This window comes from Sapajus apella, unplaced genomic scaffold, assembly GCF_009761245.1.
Source record: "Sapajus apella isolate SASKATOON/1434 unplaced genomic scaffold, GSC_monkey_1.0 scaffold10, whole genome shotgun sequence".
NCBI classification, from domain to species: Eukaryota; Metazoa; Chordata; class Mammalia; order Primates; family Cebidae; genus Sapajus; species Sapajus apella.
The window spans coordinates 43,181,592-43,204,583 of NW_022436950.1; the positions used below are offsets into that span (position 1 = coordinate 43,181,592).

Here is a 22,992-nt window from a genome sequence, read left to right on the forward strand (position 1 = left end):
ATAAGTGGAACTATGTAATTATGTGGATATAATTTAAATGCAACTAGGATCTATGATCTCTTTTCCTTTTTGGGAGTGGTGGGGAGCAGACAGAGTCTCACTCCATCACCCAGTCTGAAGTACAGTAGGCATGATCTCAGCCCACTGCAACCTCTGCCTCCTGGGTTCAAGCAATTCTCATATCTCAGCCTCCTGAGTAGCCGGGACTACAGCAATGCACCACCATGCCCAGATAATTTTTGTGTTTTCAATAGAGACAGGGTTTCACCATTTTGGCCAGGCTGGTATCGAACTCCTGGCCTCAAGTGATCTGCCCACCTCGGCTTCCCAAAGTGTTGGGATTATAGGCATGAGCCACCATGCCCAGCAATCTCTAATTCCACTATTAATTTCTGTGTAGGAAGGCTTTTTAGTGGTTCTGTCCACTGTTTCCTACAGGGAGCTTTACTCTAAAATCTTTTACACTTATACAATAAAACCAGCCTTGACTGCTCTGTGCCTAAGCTGAGGACTGAGCCTTCTGGCTCGAGGTTTAGCCAGAAATTACTGAGAGCCAAAATATCATGGCAATATCATTAAGATAACATTTCAGAAGCCATCCAAAGGTATGTTAAAATATCTTTCCAAGCAGCTAATTATCTTGTAGGCCTAATAAGAGATTAGAGATTTTATTCTTCAGGACGGTAAGGAACACAGATTCTTAAAACCTGTCACCTATTCTATGACTTCTGTAAAAGGAGTAAGTGCTAGTTATGTTTTATTTGAATGGATGTGCTAATTTATAGATGTACGTATGCTTTTGAGTTGTGTATCATGTGTATATCTAATTTTCACATTTTTGACACATGGAATCTCGTAACTGTTAATGTCAACTTTAAGACACCTGGACAATCACCTAAAATTTAAAAGGCCAAAAACATGAACTCCAATACTCAAAATTAGTTCAGGTTCTTTTCACAGTATCACGCTCAGATAATTATTATTTTCCCATAAACATTGTTCTCTGATGTAACTTTGAAAGATTCCCCAAATTACAATACATTCATCTACTGGATATTTCTCCAAAGTATCGTGTTTTTTTGCTAATAAGTGGCTGAATTATGATTTTTAAGACCGTTTTCTTACATGAGGAATAATCACGTCTTAGGTATATCTTTGACTCTTGATTTTTCCTATGTTCTGTTATATTTATCAAGAAAACAGTTCAGTAAAATGTCATTTCCTTTAGTAACTCATTAGACTTGGACTCTCTGTGGATCAAAGCAAAATGTCAGTGCTGAAACCAGTCTCAATGCCTTTCCCATCCCCAAAAGAATAGTAAATCATAAAGAACAATGAATTATTTATGATAGCACAAAGTAGTTTTTAATAAAATCTACTTTTTACTTATATTTGAATAAATTGCCCAGATAGTTAATCAGAGGCATTTCTTACAAAGCAAACAAAATAAGCATCCCTTCTATGTTAATATTAATAAGATGTTGGCAAGTTGTTCTAAATCAACAATACAAGCAGAAAAAGGAGTGGGTCAACAGAAATCTAGTTTGGCTCTGTTTTCAATAGATCATACTGTCTTTTGACAAAGGAATAAATAATTACGGGGCCTATCTAATAATATACTCAATCATTTAAAATTATTGAGTGCTTCCTATATAATAGCCTCCAGGCAAAGTGTTTTATTTGCCTTCTATAATTATGTTTATTTTAACATGAGGAAACAAAAAGAGTTAAGTCAGTCTCTAAGTCATCAGCATGCAGATAACTTATATCCATTTATTGAAAATTTGTCCCTACACATGTGGATAATTAATTTCACTTCTGTATCCATAAGGATCATATGACCATAATGGACTTAAATTCCCATAACCTTTCAACTGCTTGGCTATATCTGTCAAGTCAGGCAGTGCCCTGTGACTCTAACAATGAGTACGAATGATCAGTGCTGGTCTTCCTTTCTTGACGTTATACCAGTAGGGAAGTCAAAGGCACTTCTCTAGAACTGCCTAGGGCAGTTTTTAAAAACATGTATTTGTGAATGTGGCACTGAAGTGTATCTAGAGGAACCCGGAAGTGCAGAGTTGGCAATCCAGAGTTTTGTGGTTTTGAGCATTGCTGCTTCTGATTGTCTGTGGGCACGTGCCCCTCTTTAACTTCACCAAAGGTTGGGTGGTTTCATGAGAATGTTTTCTGTGGGAATTCGGTCTTGAGACTTTGTTCGTTGTCCTCAAATGATCTACTAGAGTTGATCTTTGGGGGTGATTCCATGCACTGGAGGAAGTGGTTACATATATTGTGAAAGTCTGAGAGATAGCAGTAGCTGGAGACTTTTTCCTGAGCTTGTCTCTGTATGGTTTAGGTTCTCATTTTACAGTTTGAGTTTTCATAAGAGATTGTCTTTTTACCTGCCTTTACATTTCTCTCCAGTGGATTCTGTTTTAGTAAATAATTGGGCATTAGCTTTCCAATTCTTTATTTCTCTGCCACGGCAAAAAAAAAAAAAAAGCAAGATTGTTTATTCCAAACACCAGGTATATTCTTAGGGGAAATTGTTAGGAGCCACATCTGTTATTTTGGCCTAAATTAATCATGTCACTGGTTTATATTTTACAAAGCACTCGTCAGTTAGACAGAATAGTATTTGGTACCTGGGGAACACAAATATAAAGGAAGAAGGGCCAGGCGCCATAGCTCACACCTGTAATCCCAGCCACTATGGGAGGCTGAGGTGGGTGGATTACTTGAGATCAGGAGTTCACCTAGCCAACACGTGAAACCCCCTTTCCACTAAAAATATCAAAATTAGCCAGACGTGGTGGCGGATGCCTGTAATCCTAACTACACTGGAGGCTGAGGCAGGAGAATCACTTGAACCCAGGAGACAGAGGTTGCATCGAGTTGAGAATGGGTCCCTGCACTCCAGCCTGGGTGACAGAATGAGACTCCATCTCAAAAAAAAAAAAAAAGAGGCTGGGCGCGGTGGCTCACACCTGTAATCCCAGCACTTTGGGAGGCTGAGGTGGGCAGATCACAATGTCAAGAGATTAAGACCATCCTGGTCAACATGGTGAAACCCCGTCTCTACTAAAAATACAAAAAAATTAGCTGGGCATGGTGGCGCGCACCTGTAGTCCCAGCTACTCGGGAGGCTGAGGCAGGAGAATTGCTTGAATCCGGGAGGCGGAGGTTGCACTGAGCCGTGGTCGCGCCACTGCACTCCAGCCTGGCGCCTGGTGATGGAGTGAGACTCTGTCTCCAAAAAAAAAAAAAAAAAAAAAGAAAAAGATAAAGGAGAAAGGGCTTTTGCCCTCAAGAAACTTGTATTTCAAAAGGAATTTAAGTTGTACCTCACTAGCCAAATGAGAAGGTGCACCCATAAAAGTGCTGGAATGTACTCTAAGGGGCACAGAGAGATAAATAATGTACCCATGCAGAGAGGTCCAAATGATCTTATGTTGTGTTAGTATAACCTTAATCTTCATAATAAACCACTAAGGTTAAATTGAATTTCTTTATTAAGAAGAAGGCAGGCTGGTGCAGTAGCTCAGTCCTGTAATTCCAGCACTTTGGGAGGCTGAGGCAGGAGGATCACTTGAGGCCAGGAGTCTGACACCAGCCTGGACAACATAGCAAGACCCTGTCTCTACAAAAATGTTTAAAAATTAGCCAAGTGTGGTGGTACATACCTGTAGTCCCACCTACTCAGGAGACTGAGGCAAGGGGATCACTTGAGCTCAGGAATTTGAAGCTGTAGTGAGCCATGATTGTACCACTGCACTCTAGCCTGGGCAGCAGAGAGGACTACCACAGATTCCTTCTAATTCTATAAATTAATAAACTTGAATAAATATATTAAAGTAATTTTCAAACATTCCTCTAATCATGATTAGTTGTCTTTAACAACATTTCTCAAACTCGTTATGTTACTCCAAACACTGGATGGACTCATTAAAATTTGTAAGAGTTACATCTGTTATTTTCCACTCTAAAAGGAAAAAGAAGCATTGCAGACCTATAATGTTGATGTTAACCACTTTTATTTTAAATTTAAATGTGTACAAATATAAAATATGTATAAACCTCTTATGCTTACAGCTTTTATAAACTATAAAACCAAAAGACATACAAATTAAGTTAAAAACTAGAAAAAATCAGTAACATTTAAATGAGTGCTCTTAATGTGAGAATATTTTGTTTTTCAGAAGCTAAAGCACCAATGTTGAGACCATTATCAGTGGAAAGATATATTTGTGCTTTTCTGTGCTTGTGTTTGACTTGATTCTTTTGATTTTGCATCTCTGGTCTAGCATGTGCCTCCTTGGAATTGTCACAGTCATCATTTTCCCTTCTTAACAAAAAGCTTATTTTTATCTACTAATTCATTGTTTTGATAAGCCAATTAATTTAACAGTGTAACCCCAAATACAATACTGAAGGAAAAAACATATCGTTGAATGTGCCCTGGGATGAGTGGATTCTACTACTACTTTCTGTTTGCAAACTATTGCAAGGCTTTTGTTCTTAGAATAAACCAGGATATCTTTGATGCATTATTTAGCATAAAGGCATAATTTTCTTTTTAAATCCATCTCTTTTGTTTTCTCTTTAGCCTATGGCAATTTACTTAACCCGACTTGATCATTTTCATGATGCAAGTTAATACAGTAAGAGAAAAGGTTTTTAAATTGATAAGCGAAGTGTGCATGAGTGGCAGACAGGGACTGGTTTTATTATCATATTGAATATGAAGGCCCTGCCAGCCTAAGGGCAGCCAGGTCTATTCACCATCCTTTAAAAGCTCATCTCTGATCCCTTTGCACCAAGTGCCCTATAAATATAAACATGGGACCCAAAGTCATATGACAAACTTCAGTCATAAATGTCATCCATCTCATCTAAAATATTATATTGTTTCATGTGTTTTGATCATCAAAGTGAAGACACAAAATTTAAAAATTCTTGCAGAGCTCGAGCTTATGTATGCAAATTTCTAGTAGACCAAGGATGCCAGTTTGAGAAACACTTGTCTATAGCATACTAGGCAAACACTTGATAACCAAGAAGCAGTTCCTTTGTTCTTCTCAGAAAAGATTGGTGACATTTCCGGGGACATCTGCTGACTTCTGTCTCTTCCTCAGCCTTGATCAGCTCTCCCTACAGCAGTAAACTAATGCTTCCTTTGTCTCTACATGAAAGGACTTTATAAAGAACTGTTTAGATCAGGAGCAGGTATAAAGCCTAACCACCGTTCAATTAAGTGAACAGAAAAATTTAAATATTTTCACATCAAATGAGAATTGTCTTTTGATGGCCTCTCTTCCACAGCACTGTAAGCTTCTTGGAAAGAGACTTTCTCTTACTCCCCATTGGATTACCAGAGTGTGGTACCATGACCAGCACGTAGTAGGCATGCAGAAAATGTTTGCTGAAAGAATGAATCAGTATCAACATAAGAAAGTACTTTACATCAAACGACATGTTCCAGTGTCTGGTTCCTGGAAGCATATGACCCATAGCTTGTCACTGTGATAAATTAGTTGGCCTGGTAGAAAACTGGTCTCAGCCTGCCTCTCATGTGTTCTCACCTGAAAAATCAGACTAGTTGCCTTCGCAGTCTGGTAGTTTACATCTGGAAAGTGATGAAAAGTTTCCCAGTTGGCATACTTCCTCTGGTGCCTTTGTCCTTTCTATTTCTCACCCTATCATCCTTGTGACTCAAGAAGCGATGATGTTTTTCTTATTCACAGGAAACTTACAAGCCGCAGTCCAGGGCCTGATATCTACCATCACTCAACTCCTTCTGTGTAGCTCCAGTTAAGGAAGGAGGGGAGAGTGCTCAGCCTGTTTGTTTTTGTCTTGTTCTTTTTGCCTGGATTCACTGTGTTGATAGACAGAAGAGATAAGTTGCGCATTTGTGGGAGATAGCTTTTGATTCTCCAAGATCAAAGCATAGTGTTACTGACCCTTATAAGAGTAGTTCTTTGGTTAAGTTATTATTCATTTTTCTTCAAAATAACTTTTCTCTGATTTAGCTTGTATAAGCCAACATTTACATCTCTTATCAGAAAAACCATTCACCAGATAATGGGACTGGGTTTCCATCACATGTTTCAGATGTATGATTCCAACACTTGAGGGAAAACGCTCTGCCTGGTTCAAGGCTTCACAGAAATAACCTTAAGCAGATTCCTTTACATACATGCCTGCTACTAACTTCTAATAGTCTTTTAAAAAAAACAGTAGTTAGCTGCTGGCAATAAATTATAGAAAGGAAAATTTGACAAATGTTAAAGATTAGCTGCTTCATATATCATATAAAATGGATCTAGCCAGAAGAAACCAAGGACTGAACTCTGTTTATCATACCTCGTAAGCTATGTGGCTAACGGCAAATCCACTGACTTTTCTATGCATTAGGGAATTTTTCCTGTGAACATGGCACCTTGCCTTCCACCTCAGTGCCTTCAAGTCAGCAAGCAGTCTTAAGAAAAGTATTTGAAATTTGGAAATATAAAAATCAGTGGAACTTGGCCAGGCATGCTGGCTCATGCCTGTAATCCCAGCACTTTGAGAGGCCAAGGCAGGCAGATCACATGAGGCCAGGAGCTTGAGACCAGCATGGTGAAAATGGCAAAACCCCATCTCCACTAAAGTACAAAAATTAGCTTGGCGTGGTGGTGCATGCCTATAATCCTAGCTACTCAAATGTCTGAGGCAGGAGAATTGTTTGAACCTGGGAGGCAGAGGTTGTGGTGAGCCAAGATTGTGCCATTGCACCCCAGTCTGGGTGACAGAGTGAGGCCCTCTCTCAAAACAAACAAACAAAAACATCAGTGGAACTTTGTGAAAATATTACATAGAAAAACAAGTTGCTTTGTAGATAAGAACTAAATCTAAATAAATACTTATATCAGGGATTAATATTTTACTTTCTGGTACAGAAATCAGAATATATTGTCTATAGAATAGAATTGTTTGTGTCATCCTCTCTATTCCAGTGAAATATAATGACTTTAGTACCATAGTTTATGTTATTTTTTTCTTCATCTTATGAAAGTTAATATGATGTGCTTTGAAATAGCATGATGTAAATGAGGGAAGAAAGCACCTAGGAAAAAATTTATTAAAATTGTATCATATAACAAATTGAAAATAGTGACATGATGTTGACTCATCAAACAAAAAGAAAAAAAAACTGGCGTTATCCCATTTATCTATAACAAAATAGTGGTAGAAATAACTCACCTTGTTGTGTTTGATGTATATAGGTATATATACATTTGCACAGGTATGTACACAATCTATTTCACCAAGTGTAGTAGCAAAGTATTTCAGTGTTTTCCTTATTTAAAAAAGCCATATGCTTTTACACTGAATATGTAATGCATAGATACTATCTGCTTCCAATTAGGAATGAGCTCATCACATGTAATTTAAAGATATGGCCTCAGGAAAATAGATGACTCTCCCAACACAATCCCTTTTTGGCACAGCTGGGGATCAGCCTAAGACTATCACTAAGATTCAGGCCCACAGTCAGCTTTAACTCAAAGCAGACACTGATTTTATTGGTTGAATGGTATGCTATTTATAGTAGTATTTGGGCAGCAAAATGATGAAAGCAATAAAAGAATCTTTCTCCCTACAACGTTAGAACTGGGAGGTGTTGATGCTCATCACAAGATCCTCCCTTGAAGGCAAAGACCATGCCTCTCTTGGATGTGTATTCCTAGGATATCACACAGTAGCTGACACATAATAGGTATTAAAAATGTTATGACTGTTACAGAAAATGCTCTTTGCTACTGAGTTATAGCCCAAAGGTTTATCATATACACTTTGCGCTGTTTGTTTCTTTTCTTGAATAGGGAGAAGATCCAATTTATCCGAACTGAAGGGACTCCAGGATTGGTGCGCCTTTCAAGCGATGCAGACCTGGTTATGTTGCTGAGGTACGTACATAACACTCACTCTTGAGGCAGAAGGTCTCCTGTCATCAGACACCATGGAGCATTGTAGAAAATAATACGCCAATATTAATAGTCCTAAAGTTATTCTTATTCTTTAGACTTGTGGAAATATGTTGAAGATTTAGGGCACTGATTGAGTGATCATTCACTTCAGGCTGCATTTGCTGCACTGAGATCTGTTTAATTTTGTTTTTACCCTGCTGTCAAAGGAGGTTGTATTGGAAAAGGGAAAGGTTGTAATGAATAGAATCTCCCACTCACAGAATGGAACAGAAGGGTAGCCGCAGTTTACCTCCTCAGTGTAGAAGAGTTTACCCCTTCAGTTTAAATATTCTTTAAATGTTTTTCTCAAAATGTGTTTTGTCCCCTTTTGCTGACTCAAGACATTATTTATGTAGCTTGTGGTTTTAAGAGTGTGCATTTGGTAAATCAGATCAGAAAGCTGACATTTGGTCCCTGCTACTCACTGCCAACTTGATAGCCCTTCATAAAACTGCCCAGTTATTTTTTTCTTCCCCCCCAATGGTTAAATCAGCTTTGGTTTTAAATTTTAGAGTAGTTTAGAAAGGAAACTGGCAAGTTTTCAAAGGACTTTCTCATTTTTTGTATTATCCCTCAAATGTAGGCAAGCCATAGTAAAATAGCGCTTTGCTCTACCCTGTGGTTGTGAAACCCACCCCTGTAACCTCCACAGAATTAAAGGGAATATCATGCTTGAACCTTTCAGGCAAGATTTTGTTTATCCCTGAGTGTTAATAACCTCATTCAAGTAATCATGATGATCTTGACTCTGACCATGTCTAATTCTCCACTGCATAGTTGCCATATTTGTTACCATATTTCTGACTGCCCACGTGATTGTTGTCAGAAAGTTATTTTTCTTTATGTGTAGTCGAAGCATAATTCAAAGGGATGGACTCACTTTCTATAGATACTTGGCTTCAGTTGACTCTGAATAGGACCTGTGGTGGGGGTCACATCTCAGCCTGTGGGTGGCTTCTCTCCTATTGTATTGAGCCAGTTCTGAAAGCAGCATATGGTATGCCAGGAGGTCAGGAAGACTACTGGCCAATTAATATTAGTGTGATGTTTCTGTTATGGTTTGGTTGGTGATAAAATAGTTTAAGTTTCTGTTAACAGAATTCTGGCCAGGATATGCTCTTCTGCTTCATTCTAGAAAGCTAAGGGGTTTTTCTTTTAAACTAAGAATTTTGCTGTTGGAATTAGTAAAAACAGACGTCATAATTATCATTCAGATGTCCATAGTTAAATAATCTTTAGATGGTATAGTCTTAAATTTATTATACTATAGCTTATAATGTTTTACTTTGATTACACAACAGTTTACATGAGTTTCTATATGTTATGTAGTAGAATTCAAAAGTATTTGAATTCAAATAATTCAAAATTCATTCATACCTAAAGAGCAAGCTGCACTTTCCCCTCTTTGGGAAAATAAGCAGGTTCTCCAAAGCTAATGGGCTTTTGGAGAAGTGTTAGAAATTTACTTACATACAATAGTTCTATAATTATTGCATATAAATGATGTCATTAAATTCTAGACTTTTCATGTGGGTGATCAAATGTGTTTATTATTTTAATAATAGTAAACAACACAATGTATTATATATACATGCTTAATGAGTAATAATTCGTGATTATTGAAAAATTTGGGGTTTTATTCAGGTCCTCGGTTCTTTATGTTTTATTTTACTTTGGAATTGGAATAATTTGAATTAGTGACTACAAACTTCAGTCAGCATACTTGTCACATGGAAGACATGGAAGACTTTGTGTATATTTTTATGTTTTGTCTAATTTCTTAAAAAGGAAAATCACTCCTGGTACAAATTGACTTGATTCTCAGTAAGCTGCAATGTAAAGATAGTGTCATTCTAGGACATTATTCAATTCAAAATAAATCTATGTAATTTTCCAATAGGGCTATTTTAAACCCCAATAATTTTTAAATGACCTTGTTGAGTTGGTTATTGATTTTTCTATTTCATGCATTTTTTCACTAACTCAATTTGTGTAAAAAAAAAAAAGTACCTCTATCAGAGCTCATATAGGAAATTACTGATAAATTTGGTTACATAAATATATTAAAATTGATGTAATGAAAGATATCACATATAAATGCATAGAGAAAGATAAACATCTGGAAGAATAGATTTACATGACATAAAACAAACAGATCGGCTGGGCCCAGTGGCTCACACCTGTAATGCCAGCACTTTGGAAGGCCGAGGTGGGCAGATCATAAGGTCAGCAGATCAAGACCATCCTGCCCAACATGGTGAAACCCCGTCTCTACTAAAAAACAAATAAAATAAAGAAATTAGCTGGATGTGGTGGTGTGCACCTGTAGTCTCAGCTACTTGGGAGGCCGAGGCAGGGGAATCACTTGAACCTGGGAGGCAGAGGTTGCAGTGAGCGGAGATTATGCCACTGTACTCCAGTCTGGTGACAGAAAAAAAAATTCATGGATACATAAAGAAGGCTTTTAATTTAAAAGAAGAGTACCCAATAGAAAAATGGATAAAGGATATGAAAAGGCATTTCATAGAAATGGAAGTATGAATAGCCAATAAACCCATGGAAAAAATGCTAGTAATTACAAATCCAGTTTCAAATAAGGAGATACCATTTTACACTATTAGATTTGTAAAAGTCAAAAAGTCTGAAATACTTAATGATACATAAGAACTTTTGTATTGTCTGGGCTTAGTGGCATTGCCGTTTCTACACCCTTGTTGGAATACGAATGAACACTATCTTATGCAGCTGAAAAGGCATATGCATTATGATAGAGTAACTCTGCTTTTAGGTATATGCCACGTTTGCACTAGGAAAGTCTTTTACACATATTCAAGGTATTATATATAGGATGTTCATTGCACTATTATTGATAAAAGCACACAGTTTGAAATAAAGTAAATGCTCATCGAAAGAGGTATGAATAAATAGACTGATATATTTGTAGAATGGCCTACCATAGCAGGTAAAAGGAATAAACTGGATCCTTATAGATCCACATAGATACCAGAACTATATTGTTGAATTTAAAAATCTCAAGAATACTATAACTTACGTAGTATGTATGTAATTTTTAAACAATGTTTAAGGTAAAACAATTAATTATTTACCTTTCTATATAAATGTTGCTGAATATAGAACTATAGAAGGAAGGACACCTGTACAATCATGATAGAGGACAACAAAAGGGACTTTATATACACAAATGCACACACACATGTACAGATATATATATACCTCTCTATTTAGATATATACAGACTTTTCAGTGTGTGTGTGAAGCAAAAATAGTGTTAACATTTATTAACACTGCATGATGTATATTGAGCATTTTTATATTATTATCTTTTAGGTATTAAACTTTTCAAGTAAACTTTTTTTCTCTTGATATGAAAGATTTCTGAGTATTAGTTATATTTAAAGGAAAGAATATATGTCATCACAAGAACTATAGGTATTGATGTCTGTGAAAAGAGTGCTGTTTCCTACTCTAACTAATTTAGCTATAGGTTTCTAGATTCTAGGGCCATCAGTTGTTATATGAGACTTTTTCTTAACAGTTAATTTAAAATTCACATTATTCCATTTGATTTATTTTAAAAAGAAAACTATTTCAGGGAGTAATTTGGTATTACAGATAAGATTACTTACTGCTTCTATATCCATATCTTCTGACTTATAGTTTAAAAGTACAGTGGTGGCTTGAAAAACAAAATCACATAAAAATGCTTTTGCTGCAGTGGTCCGGCAGAAGTGTTTTTACGCACTGCTTAGCAGTGTCCCAGCCTCAGCAGTATGGACGTTTTGGGCTGGCTAGGTATTTTTTTCTGAAGAGCTACATTGTGAATTATAGGATGTTTAGCAGCATCCTGACCTCACCCACTAGAGGTCAATAGCACCTCCTTCCCCAGTTATGTCTATATTAAAGTGTTAATAAATGTTAACACTATTTTTGCTTTACATAATATCCTCAGACATTGCCAAATGCCCCAAGGGATGGGGGGAGCAAACTCACCTCCGTCTAGAACCAGTGCTATCACACTTAGAAGTCCTTGCCTTAAATCTCTACAAAATTAAACCGTTGCCACTTCTACTAAATTTTTTTTTAAACAAGTAACTGTTTTCTAGATTTGGCTACATTTGAGCAAAAAGAAATCTGCTTCTACTTCTTAATTAAAATACAAGCTCTCTAACTTTTACTGTTGTTTTAATTCTATTTTGCCAAGTGTTTATATATTTGAGCTTGGTACCATTAATAGTAGTTTTCTTTATCATAATATTTAATGAAAAGTCCAGGATTCTAAGATCTCAGGTCTCTGGTTACTATCTTTTAGGAGAATATCAGAAACAGACATTTCAATATAGAAAAGAAAAAAGACAATTAAATGGTCTAAGATCCAAATCCTCACATTTGAAAAATAGTAGCCAGGATAAACAAGGGAGCTCATTATTTTGTGACTGTAATTATTTAGAAGGTGTTTTGTTTTATTTTGCTTTGAATTATCTAATTAAATCCTAAGCTCTTCAAAGTCTGAGACCCTATTGTTTATTTCTTGAAATGAGGATATAGAACATACTTTGTGTATTTATGATGGGTTCTCAATTCGCATTTTCTATTTTGTGTTGGAATCCTGTTTCCAAATCTAAAAACCCAGGTATGATTTTTCAAACATGTACACTCAAATTCATATATTGAAATAGTAAAATCAAATCATGTTGTCCAAACTTGGTAGCAAAACAGGCAAATAACCACAGGTTTCACAAAAATGACCAGAGCCAGCCATTTTGTTCCAAGAATTACCTGCAAGAGAAAGCGGGTGGTTGCTCTCTTTGGGATGTGAACCAGATCTCGGATGGAATGTTCTACCCCCTCAGGCTTTAGGCTGTTCCCCACTTCTTTGGCTGAAATACCCGTTTTGTTTCTTGTCCTTCCCCAGCTTATTTGAAGAAGAGATAATGTCATATGTGCCTCCACATGCCTTACTCCACCCCAGCTACTGTCAGTCCCCACGTGGCTCTCCCGTGTCATCTCCTCAGAACTCGCCAGGTGAGTCCACCTGCTGCTCACAGTGAATTCTCTGAGGAGCGAAGCTGCAAGCCAGATGTTCTCTCCTCCCTAAAGACAGAACAGGAAGGGAACACTTCAGATACATCTTTAGTGTTAGCACAGATACATGTGTGGCATTTCCTGTCTCTTAAGAGTGACCTATTTCCATGGGGATTCATTTTGACAAAGAGATAATGAATAGGAGGATTCGTGATCTGACATACTCGAATATAGAATTTACTTTTCATGATATTATGTCATGCAATAGCAGGACACAAAATATTAGGTTGCTTTTTGGCTTTAGAAAGTTCTAATGAAGAGACTGATTTGATAGACAATGAAGATAAATTCTCTACTCAAGAAATAATATAGAATTGAAATTATTCGGTTTAATGGACTTGGATATATTTCCCTGCAATATTCATTAATTGCATTAGATATAAAGAACAGAGATGGATTGGCATATAGAACTTGTTGATAAACTGAAATGTGTACATTTGATCTCTTTTTAAAGAGATAGGCATGAATGAAAGAGTGAGTGGGTGGATGAATGGGTGGATGAACAAATGGTAGAAAATGCAGCTTGGCAAATGAGCTTTGAAAATGAAGACAGTCATGATGTTGACAGAATATCAGCTGTATATAGGTCCTTATTATAGTCAATGCATTGTTCACAGTTTAACAGCTATCAGAATTGAAAACTGTTTCAGTAGAAATGCAAACTCCATATGTGTCACTAAGTTGCTTTATGTTCTTTGGTATATAACATGTGTTTTCACATACTGCAGTGATAATGAAGCTGCAGCCTAATTGGATACTGCAGACAGGAAAAGATCTATTAATTTGTTCATTTAACATAGATTTATGGAGCATCTAACTATGATCCAAGCACTGAATTAGACTCTGGGACTACAGAGATGAATAATACAGTTTCTGCCTTTGAAGAATTGATGGTGGGGCAGTGAGTCAACAAGTGACTCTGTGAAGCTCAGTAGTTAGTCTTTTAATGAAGAAATGTATGGGAACACAGTTGTGGGAGCAGTTATTCCTTTAAGGCTGGGGATGGGGTGTTTGGGAAACTATGAAGTGGAGTCTTGAAGGATGATGAATAGGAGTTTACCAGGCGAACCAAAGAAAGAAGGACATTCTAGTCAAAGGGGTAGCGTGTTAGGCCATTCTTGTGTTGCTATAAATAAACCTGAGGCTGGGTAATTTATAAAGAAAAGAGGTTTCATTGGCTTATGGTTTTACAGACTGTACAAGCATGGTGCCAGCATTTGCTTGGCTTCTGTGAGGGCCTCACAAAGCTTCCACTCATGTCAGAAGGTGATGGAGAGCCAGCATGTCACATGGTGAGAGTGGGAGCCAGAGAGAGCAGGGGAGAGGTACCACACACCTTTAAACAACCAGATCTCATGTGAGGTCATGCCTCACCAAGGGGGTGGTACTAAGCCATTCATGAGAGATCCACCCTTATGATCTAAACACCCCCCACAAGGCCCTACCTCTGACACTGGGGATTTTATTTAAACATGAGATTTAGTGGGAACAAACATCAAAAAAAACCATATCAGGTAGCATAAGCTAAACCACAGGAGCGTGAAAGTAGTGTAGCAAATTAATAGATACAAGTGAAGGGCAGTTCACAAAGCTCAGGTTGGAAAGGTAGGGTAAGACCAGTTGATCATTGAAGCCTTATTTGTTTATTTATTTATGAATCAGAGTGTCATTTCTTCACCCAGGCTGGAGTGCAGTGGCATGAGCTAGGCTCACTGTAACCTCCACTTCCCGGGTTCAAGCAATTCTCCTGCCTCAGCCCCCCCAGTAGCTGGGATTACAGGCATGTGCCACCACACCCAGCTAATCTTTGTATTTGTAGTAGACACTGGGTTTCACCATGTTGGTCAGGCTGGTCTCAAACTCCTGACTTCAAGTGATCTGCTCACCTCGGCCTCCCAAAGTGCTGGGATTACAGGTGTGAGCCATGACGCCTGGCCAGCCTTATTCTATAGTCCATGTAAAGCCACTGAAAGTGTATAAGCAGAGGAATGCCAATGTTTTTCAAAGATCAGTTTGGTGGCAATTGGGAGGTAAATTAGAAGATGAGAGACTGGAGACAGAGATAGTATCAGAGAGGCTGTTGCATTAGCCAGAGTAACATGATGAAAGGCTGGACTAGGCCGTGGAGATGGAGACCAGGGGAAGAATTGAGGAGATACATAGAAAGCAGAGACATCAGGACTTTGAGTAGAGGTAGGGAAGAGTCAGGGTCTCACTACCTAGACTACCAGGCAGATGGTAGCACCCTCTGCCAAGAATGGAAAATGGTTAGACTCAAGCAGGAAAGTTGAATGAGTTTGGTGATGGACAAGTTTTATTGAGAAATCTTTGGGCCATCAATTGGAGATTCCCAAATAGAGCTGGAAATGACAGCCATGGAGCACAGGAGAGGTTGACAGCAAGGAATTCAGTGTACTGGTGGCAACTGAAGCCTAGAGTGTAGATTAGAGCAGCTGGGGAGAAATTCATTGAAAAGAAGAGGAAATAGAGGATGATGACATGAGAAACCTCAATATTTAAGGGATGAGCTGAGACAGAGGAGCAAGTGAAAGAAAGAGAGCCAACAGATTTTGAATAGAGTTAGGAAAGGTCTTTTCAGGGGACCCAGGTTTCACAGAGGAGGGGTTAATAGAGCCAGATGCCCAAAGGGTTCAGGAAGTCCCAGCTACTCATGGGGACTGAGCTGGGAGGTTTGCTTGGGCCCAGGAGGTGGGAGGGTTGCATGGGCCGAGGCTGCAGTGAGCCATGATCGCGCCACTGCACTCCAGCCTGGGCAGCAAAGTGAGACCCTGTCTCAAAAAGGAGGTGGGGCATCAAGAAGGATGAGATCTGAAAAGAGGCCTCATTTAGGTTTGCAAATCATGAAGTTATAAATTGTCTTTGCCGAAGCAGGATCTGTGAAGTAATGGCTTATAAACTGGGTCACGATCAGTGACAGAATGACACAGGATATGAAGCAGAAGTCAGATGCTCTTATCACTAAATCTGGAGGTGAAAAGAAAGCCAAATAGAGCAGTAGATAGGAGAAGAGAGAGGGAAGGGATTTTAGGATGGGAAGTTGAGTATACATGTGCAGAGGCCACAGGACATGAATGGAAGGAAGTGGTTTGTGGAATAAGGCAGAAAAGTGGCAGCCCACAGAGTACAGGCCCATGGGCAGCAGGACATTGAGGGCAGAAACACAGGCCAACTTCGGAACAAAATAGGGGCACCTATTTTGATGGCACAGCCTGAAAGGAAATGTATGACACTTTAGGTAACTTTAAAGGTATAGGGGAAAACTTCATGAAATTCCCAACTAGCCTCAGTCTTTTAGCAGCTGTTTGACTTTGGCTAGGGTACCTCCGTCCCTGAGCCTGAATTTCTTTTTCTATAGAATAAGCATCGTAATAATCACCTCACCTCTCATGATTATTTTTGGAGAACACTTCGCTTGGTGCTTGGAACATCATAAGCAGCCAACAAACGTTAATGCGTCATCCTCTTTCTTCCTTCTTTCTTTCTTTCTTTCTCTTTCTTTCTTTCTTTCTTCTCTTTCTTTTTCTTTCCTTCCTTCCTTTCTTTCTTTCTTTAATTTGATTCTGAGAAGTATAATTTGTTCACATTTGAACCATTAATAATTGGAACATATGAACGCTGATTTGCAGAGCTGTCTGCTTAGATAAGAAATCATGCAGCATGGTCTTTATCTTAGTAAGAACCTATGCTGGGGTTTAAAGTGGACCATCCCTTTATCTATGTTTTACTGTTAAAGAAATGAAGCTGTGTGGATTGTTACTGTTGGCCTTTCCTCCCTGAGGCAAAGGTAGATCGCCAGATGCTGCCCCTTCCATGCTCTTTAAAGGCATGCACTTGAAGACTGGCCACACATTCTTCAAGACTGTATGAGTATTCTAAATGTGGCTAAGTTCACTTCCTCATTTAGCATCGCAAATGCACATGAGTAATCCTTAGTGACAATAAAATCCATTCTAGAATCATACATTTAGAGTTAAACATTTTCCAAAGACATATGTAATCCAAATATATCTAAATTGCTAGCAGTGTTTGTGGTGGTTTTAATTTTCAAGAAGAATCATCTCCATATTTTTGGCCCACTCTGTTTCATTGGGCTTTGTTTGATCTTGAAACTGGTTTGTACAGCCTGATATCAATGGAAGTCACTATAACAAATTCCACATGATACCAGGGCTGGACTCACTAACCTCATTTCCTTGTGGAGGAATCTTCTGTTTCTTTGAATAAAATAGCTTCTCCTTCTACCAGTATTCCTGAAGGTCTTGTGAAAGCAGCATTTCAAACAGATTTTTTAAAGCGGTCTGATCCTCCTTGGTGACTAGAATTTCACCCCTTTTAGTGGTGTGAGAATAATACCATGAAAATTATGACAGTAATAAATTTTAATGATCTTCATTGAGAATTCCTAGCAACTTTCCACACTTTTCTTCATTCCAAGCACATTGACATGTCTTTTCAACTGCAGAAGAGAGAGGGGCTTTGGAAACTTTGACTCACTGTTTTTTTGCAGCTGTTATAGTGCTTACCAAAATTTGTCAAAATTTTGGAATGTGAAGGTTTGTTTTTCTAGGACCATTATAATGCCAATCCCAACCTCAGTGATGCCAGAAGGAAAAGATCTTTCCAAACACCATGTGGCTTATTATGCCAAATATGGGACCCAGAAGTTTATTTAAGCTGCACATTTCTAGGAAGTTAAAGGCAATAACACCTAATTTATCTGATATTATTGGAGATGTGCTCTCTTATGTGGATTTTCCAGGTAACCAAAGCTATGATTTTAACTGTATGAGAATTCGTTTAACCCACTATTTGCTGAAACTCTTTCATAAATACATTAGATTTCTCCTTACTTTCCTGTAAACAGCACATTGAGGGTACTTCATGGTTTGGGGGGATCATTGTGCCCATGAATCATGATGCGGAGCTCTGGTGACTTCACTAGAACTGCACCTCCTGGAAACCAGCACCAGCACACAGTCACCCTCAGCAGAAGCAAAACACTCAGAGAGCACAGAAGAGCCTCGTGGGTCTTTACTAAAGGTGTCTTGAGCGGATGGGTTATGAGAGGGAATTATTTCTCCCAACACATTGTGTACCCTTAAGGATCTTTCTTTTCTCTCTCTCCCACCACAAAATCTTAGCATTTTACCAGCTGTTTATGTCATCTTCTACTCTTTTTACAAACATTTCCTCTTCTCTCCCCATTCTCTCTCCTTTTCTTCCTCTCTCTATCTGTCCTCCCTTTCCCCACCTTTCACACGGTCCCTGAAGTAGCTTTATTCCTGTTTTTAGAAAAGGTGTTTGATCCCTTCCCTTGACTCAGCCCTATAAAGATGATCTAGGAACTAAATTGCACAGGTGAAGGATGCTCCCTGGGTGGGCAGGGATGGGGAAGTTGTGATTCCAGAGACCAAAAGAAAGCCCCAGACACTGTCTCCATCACAGTATAGAGACTTAACTTTTTGTTGTTGTTTTTGTTGTTAGTCTCTCTTGTCCTCACCCATAGAGCTCTCAAAGAGTGCCTGCTATTGGCAGACCCTTCACCTTTCTCTTTTTAATAAATTGCTTCCCTGCCAAGACCTCTGTCAAGCTTTGAGAAGTCAGAGCATTAAGTTGTTCTCAATAAATGGTATGTACATGAGCATCAGCAAGCTCAAAGAAATGACTCGAGGGCCTTTTACTACTGAGAGAATAAAGCAAAAATGTCAAGTCTTCAGTGGTTGTGCTTTGTGCCAGCAATTTGGACGTGTTTTTCTTAAGTTCTAGTGTTGAGCTATGTTCCAGAAGAAGGAGCCTTCCAGAAATTATTGTAGTGCTTGATGTTTTGTTTTCATTCACTCATAGGGCATTTGTTTTAAATGTCATAGGGATCTTTTGACAATGAACCAGGAAAGAGGTTCACTTTTTGAACAGCTGGAGCTTCTGAGCTATTCCAGGAGAGGCATGGAGCCATGCTGGATCAAGCTCCAGCCCCTGTCCAATATGGAGAACCAGTGTTAGTCATCAGAGCAATCCGGGTTCTGGGTCACACACCCAGAATCAAAAAAGACTGAGACTGCCCGGGAGTTGGATGCCAACCTACTTCTAGTGTCTTCTGAAATACTTTGTCAGATAGAATTCTTTAGTTTGTATATGATTATGTAATTTTGTAACAGTATATGAAAATAGGATAACACAGTATAGAAATTCTTTAGGGCTGCCTAGCAATGACAAAGCAAAAAGTCCCTAGTATCTATTACTAAAATTTTTTCCTGCAAAGAATTAGCAAAATGCTGACTATTCATGAAGTCAGCCCTTCATTTGATCACTTTCTAGATGTAACATTGATCTTTTGTATCTGATTTTCTTTTTTAAGACTGTAAAGACCATAAAATTACTCTGTCTGTAAAGTATTATAATCTGGAACTTCACTTATAGTTGTAGTTCCCATACAATTCTATTAGCTCAATCTTCCAAGAACATTTTGTATTTCCAAAGTGGAAGTAACATCATTCCTGCTCTGGAATTTCTTGGCAATTATACGTCACTTGTATTAAGAATTTGACAAAGGTCAACAGCATAATTTACTGTAATTTTAAAATGAAATAATGTGTAAATGACTTTTTTCATAGTGGCACTATGAGCAAAAGAATTTTTGCATTTAACAGTTGCTGTGTCAGAGTTTTTAAAATTAAATCCCTTTACTTAGAGGATAAACAGTCAGAGCTAATTTTTATTGTGTCTGTATTGATGTTGATGGAATGCATTATGGAATTTCCCACATCCTTTTAAGCATCTCAAATTATATAGATGTAGTTACTGTGTGTGCTGTTTTTTAAAAGTAATCAGCTCTTTAAAAACCATGTTTCTTTTGCATCTTAAAAGATTTTCATTCAGTTCTTCATTCTTCATTTTTCTCTTTCTTATCAATGATTGGGCTCTTGAAAGTTGATTCGTTACGCTGCATTCTTCACTGTCTGGGTTTTCTAGTCTGAAGTTTCTCAGACTGGAGCACTGACACCTTGATTGTGCCACCCCTGAGTGGACTTGAACTACACTGTCCTAGACCTCATCCATGTATGGGAGCAGTCTTGTGTTTATGGAGATAATGTTGCTTCATGTTGTAAACGATGGCTTTTGGATACACAGGAAACATTTGCCCTGTGTTAGTCCCTGGATGCTGCCCATGTGTTTCATTGGTGACATTTGACCTTTCTGTAAAGGAATAGTGGTTCTTAACCATAGCTGCACATTGGAATCATCTGGAGGGCCATATTAAACACTCATGCCTGGGTCCCACCCTACATTCTGTGTCTTTACACATTCTGATGTAATGCATCTTGGGTGTGGCCCGAACATTGGAATTTTTAAAAGCTTCCTAAGTGATTCTAATGTGCAGTCAAGATTGAGAACCCCTGCCTAGGAGTCCTTTCTGCTTCCCAGATCTTTAAAGTCAAGTTTATTTGCTTGCTTTGTGACATAACTCAGCCCTTTGCCTGACTCTACAGAAATCTCCAGACAGATTACTGGTCAATAGCTAGTTTTGTACAAATTCATTACTGAAATCTCAACTCATTTCCCCCTGTCTTTAGTATTCACCTCTACGCAGATAACAACAGCGGACACTTATGTGGGATCTCTTATACAACACGCACTGCATAAAGTGCCATATACACACTAACATGTGGCCCTGATCTCTCATCTCAACTCCAGTCCCATATTTTCCAGTCTCTAGGGCACTTGGTCAGTTGTCATCTCCAAGTCAACATGTATAAAGCTTCACATGCCCCTGTCTACCTGCATCACTTCCCACACTGTTCATAGCATTTGTGCCCCAATCCCAAATCTACTGTCACTGGAATATGACTTGGACAGGAAGCTGCACCTTCATTTTTCCTTTGCTGCAAAGTGGTAATGATGGTCCTAGTAATACCCTCTTTGTAGACTTGTGAGGATTTCTCCAGATGCCCTCTGTAATGTGCATCTGTGCATCGTCTGTAATGTACAGCAGGCACTTAACAAATGAGACCTGTTGTTATTGTTTAAAGAAACTTTGTATTAACATCATGCTTCCATCTTCTTCCTTGTTTATCTACTCTTCCCAGTGCTTATTTCACATTGCAGATGTTTCTCTAAGTCACTCACTCCAGTCTAGTCCGTATCCCCTCGGGCTTCAGTTACTGCAACAACTTCTAACTGGGGCTCTCCTCTTGCCCACCCTTAATTTACTTAACACACTCTGAAAATAATTTCTTGAATAAAACACCACTTGTATGTTATTCCCTTGCTCAAGAATCTATAAAGGCTTCACACCATTCATTGCATCCTGCCAAACTCCTCTGCTAGGTTTTAAAAATTCTTTTCATAATTTTGCTCCAACCCTTCTGATCAATTTCATTTCCCATTTACTCCCAGCATTCCTCCTCCACTCTAGGCTAGCTTGGTCGCCTCGGCATCTTCTGAACACACATGCAGTGTTTATGCCAGCTCTTGCTGCTCTGTTCCAGAATAGAATATAAATTCTCCTTCCTTTGCAAGGTGTGGTTCCAATTAAGCTTCCTCCCTAAGGCCTTTTCCACTTTGATCTCTACTTATACTCATGTCTTTTTTATTATATTACTATTACTTTCGTATAACACTGATCTTAACAAATGCCTGTGGGGGTTGGGGGGCAGGCAGCCAGTGTCATTGAGTGGCTGTGGCAGAGTGGTGAGCACATGCCTCGTCTAACAGGGTAGCTGCAGCTGCCCGCTGGATCCCCAAGGAAATGCAAGCCAGTCGTTGCAAGATTTCCCAAATAATTTTCAAGGGAAAAATCTGGAATTTTTTAACTTGAAATTTAATTTGTAGATGTTGGCAATTAATTTAAAATCTTCAAAAAAGATTATGGAGCAAACAACAGGGATCTGTAGGACTAGGAATAGCCCCAGGGATATCATTTTGTTCCCTCTGCTTTCTAGTCTGTATACCATCTAGTTCAGAACTTATTCTCTAATTGTTTGACGTTTTATTTCTGTTTCCCCATCCCCCACTCCAGCAACCCCACCTTATTCATTTTGGGCATCTGTTGCTGAACCTAACACAGTATTAGCAATGAATAAGAACCATTTTGTTTACTCATTTGTTAAAGAAATTTTTAATGAACTTACATGGTATGTCATGAACAAGACCTCCCAGTTTTTGTTTTCTGGTTTCTTTCATTGGTTGGGTTTTTGTCATGGCTCTGTGTCTGATTTTCATAGTCATCATCAATTTTATATCCCATCCTGTTGCTTAGTCACCCGGTGACACAAAGCCAGATTTTTCTATGGAAAGAGGAACAGTGTTACTTTTACATTTTATTAGTGATATTTGCCATTGAATAATGTATAAAATATCCTTATATAACCTAGATATTCTCAGTACTTGGCACATGTTAAGAATGCAATAAATATTAGTAGTATTTATTCTTTGTGCAACCAGGAGACAGATGCCTTTTGCAATTATGTCTTATATTAAGATTATTTTACCCTGCAATACGAGATTTATGTAATTATGTATCTGAAATCATTCTTGGTGATAGTGCATATCTAAAATAAGTTTTGTAGGCCAGGTGCAGTGGCTCATGCCTGTAATCCCAGCACTCTGGGAGGCCAAGGCGGGCGGATCCCCTAAGGTCAGGGGTTGGGACCAGCCTGGCCAACATGGTAAAACTCTGTCTCTACTAAAACTACAAAAATTAGCCAGATGTGGGGGTGGGTACCTGTAATCCCAGCTACTTGGGAGACTGAGACAGGAGAATCGCTTGAACCTGGGAGGCAGAGGTTGCAGTGAGCTGAGATCATGCCACTGTTCTCCGGCCTGGGCCACAGAGTGAGAATCCATCTCAAAAAAAAAAAAA

At 38.5% G+C, this 22,992-nt stretch overlaps 1 protein-coding gene across 5 annotated transcripts in view; it reads left to right on the top strand.

Moving 5' to 3' along the window:
• The window catches only part of HECW2 (HECT, C2 and WW domain containing E3 ubiquitin protein ligase 2), a 382,585-nt gene that overhangs the window by 316,097 nt on the left and 43,496 nt on the right, over nt 1–22,992 (top strand). For all 5 annotated transcript variants that reach the window (XM_032278791.1, XM_032278792.1, XM_032278790.1 and 2 more), the window contains 2 exons: nt 7,866–7,949; nt 12,943–13,052. In XM_032278791.1, the coding sequence (XP_032134682.1) occupies nt 7,866–7,949; nt 12,943–13,052 (194 nt within the window). The remainder of the gene's footprint in view (nt 1–7,865; nt 7,950–12,942; nt 13,053–22,992) is intronic.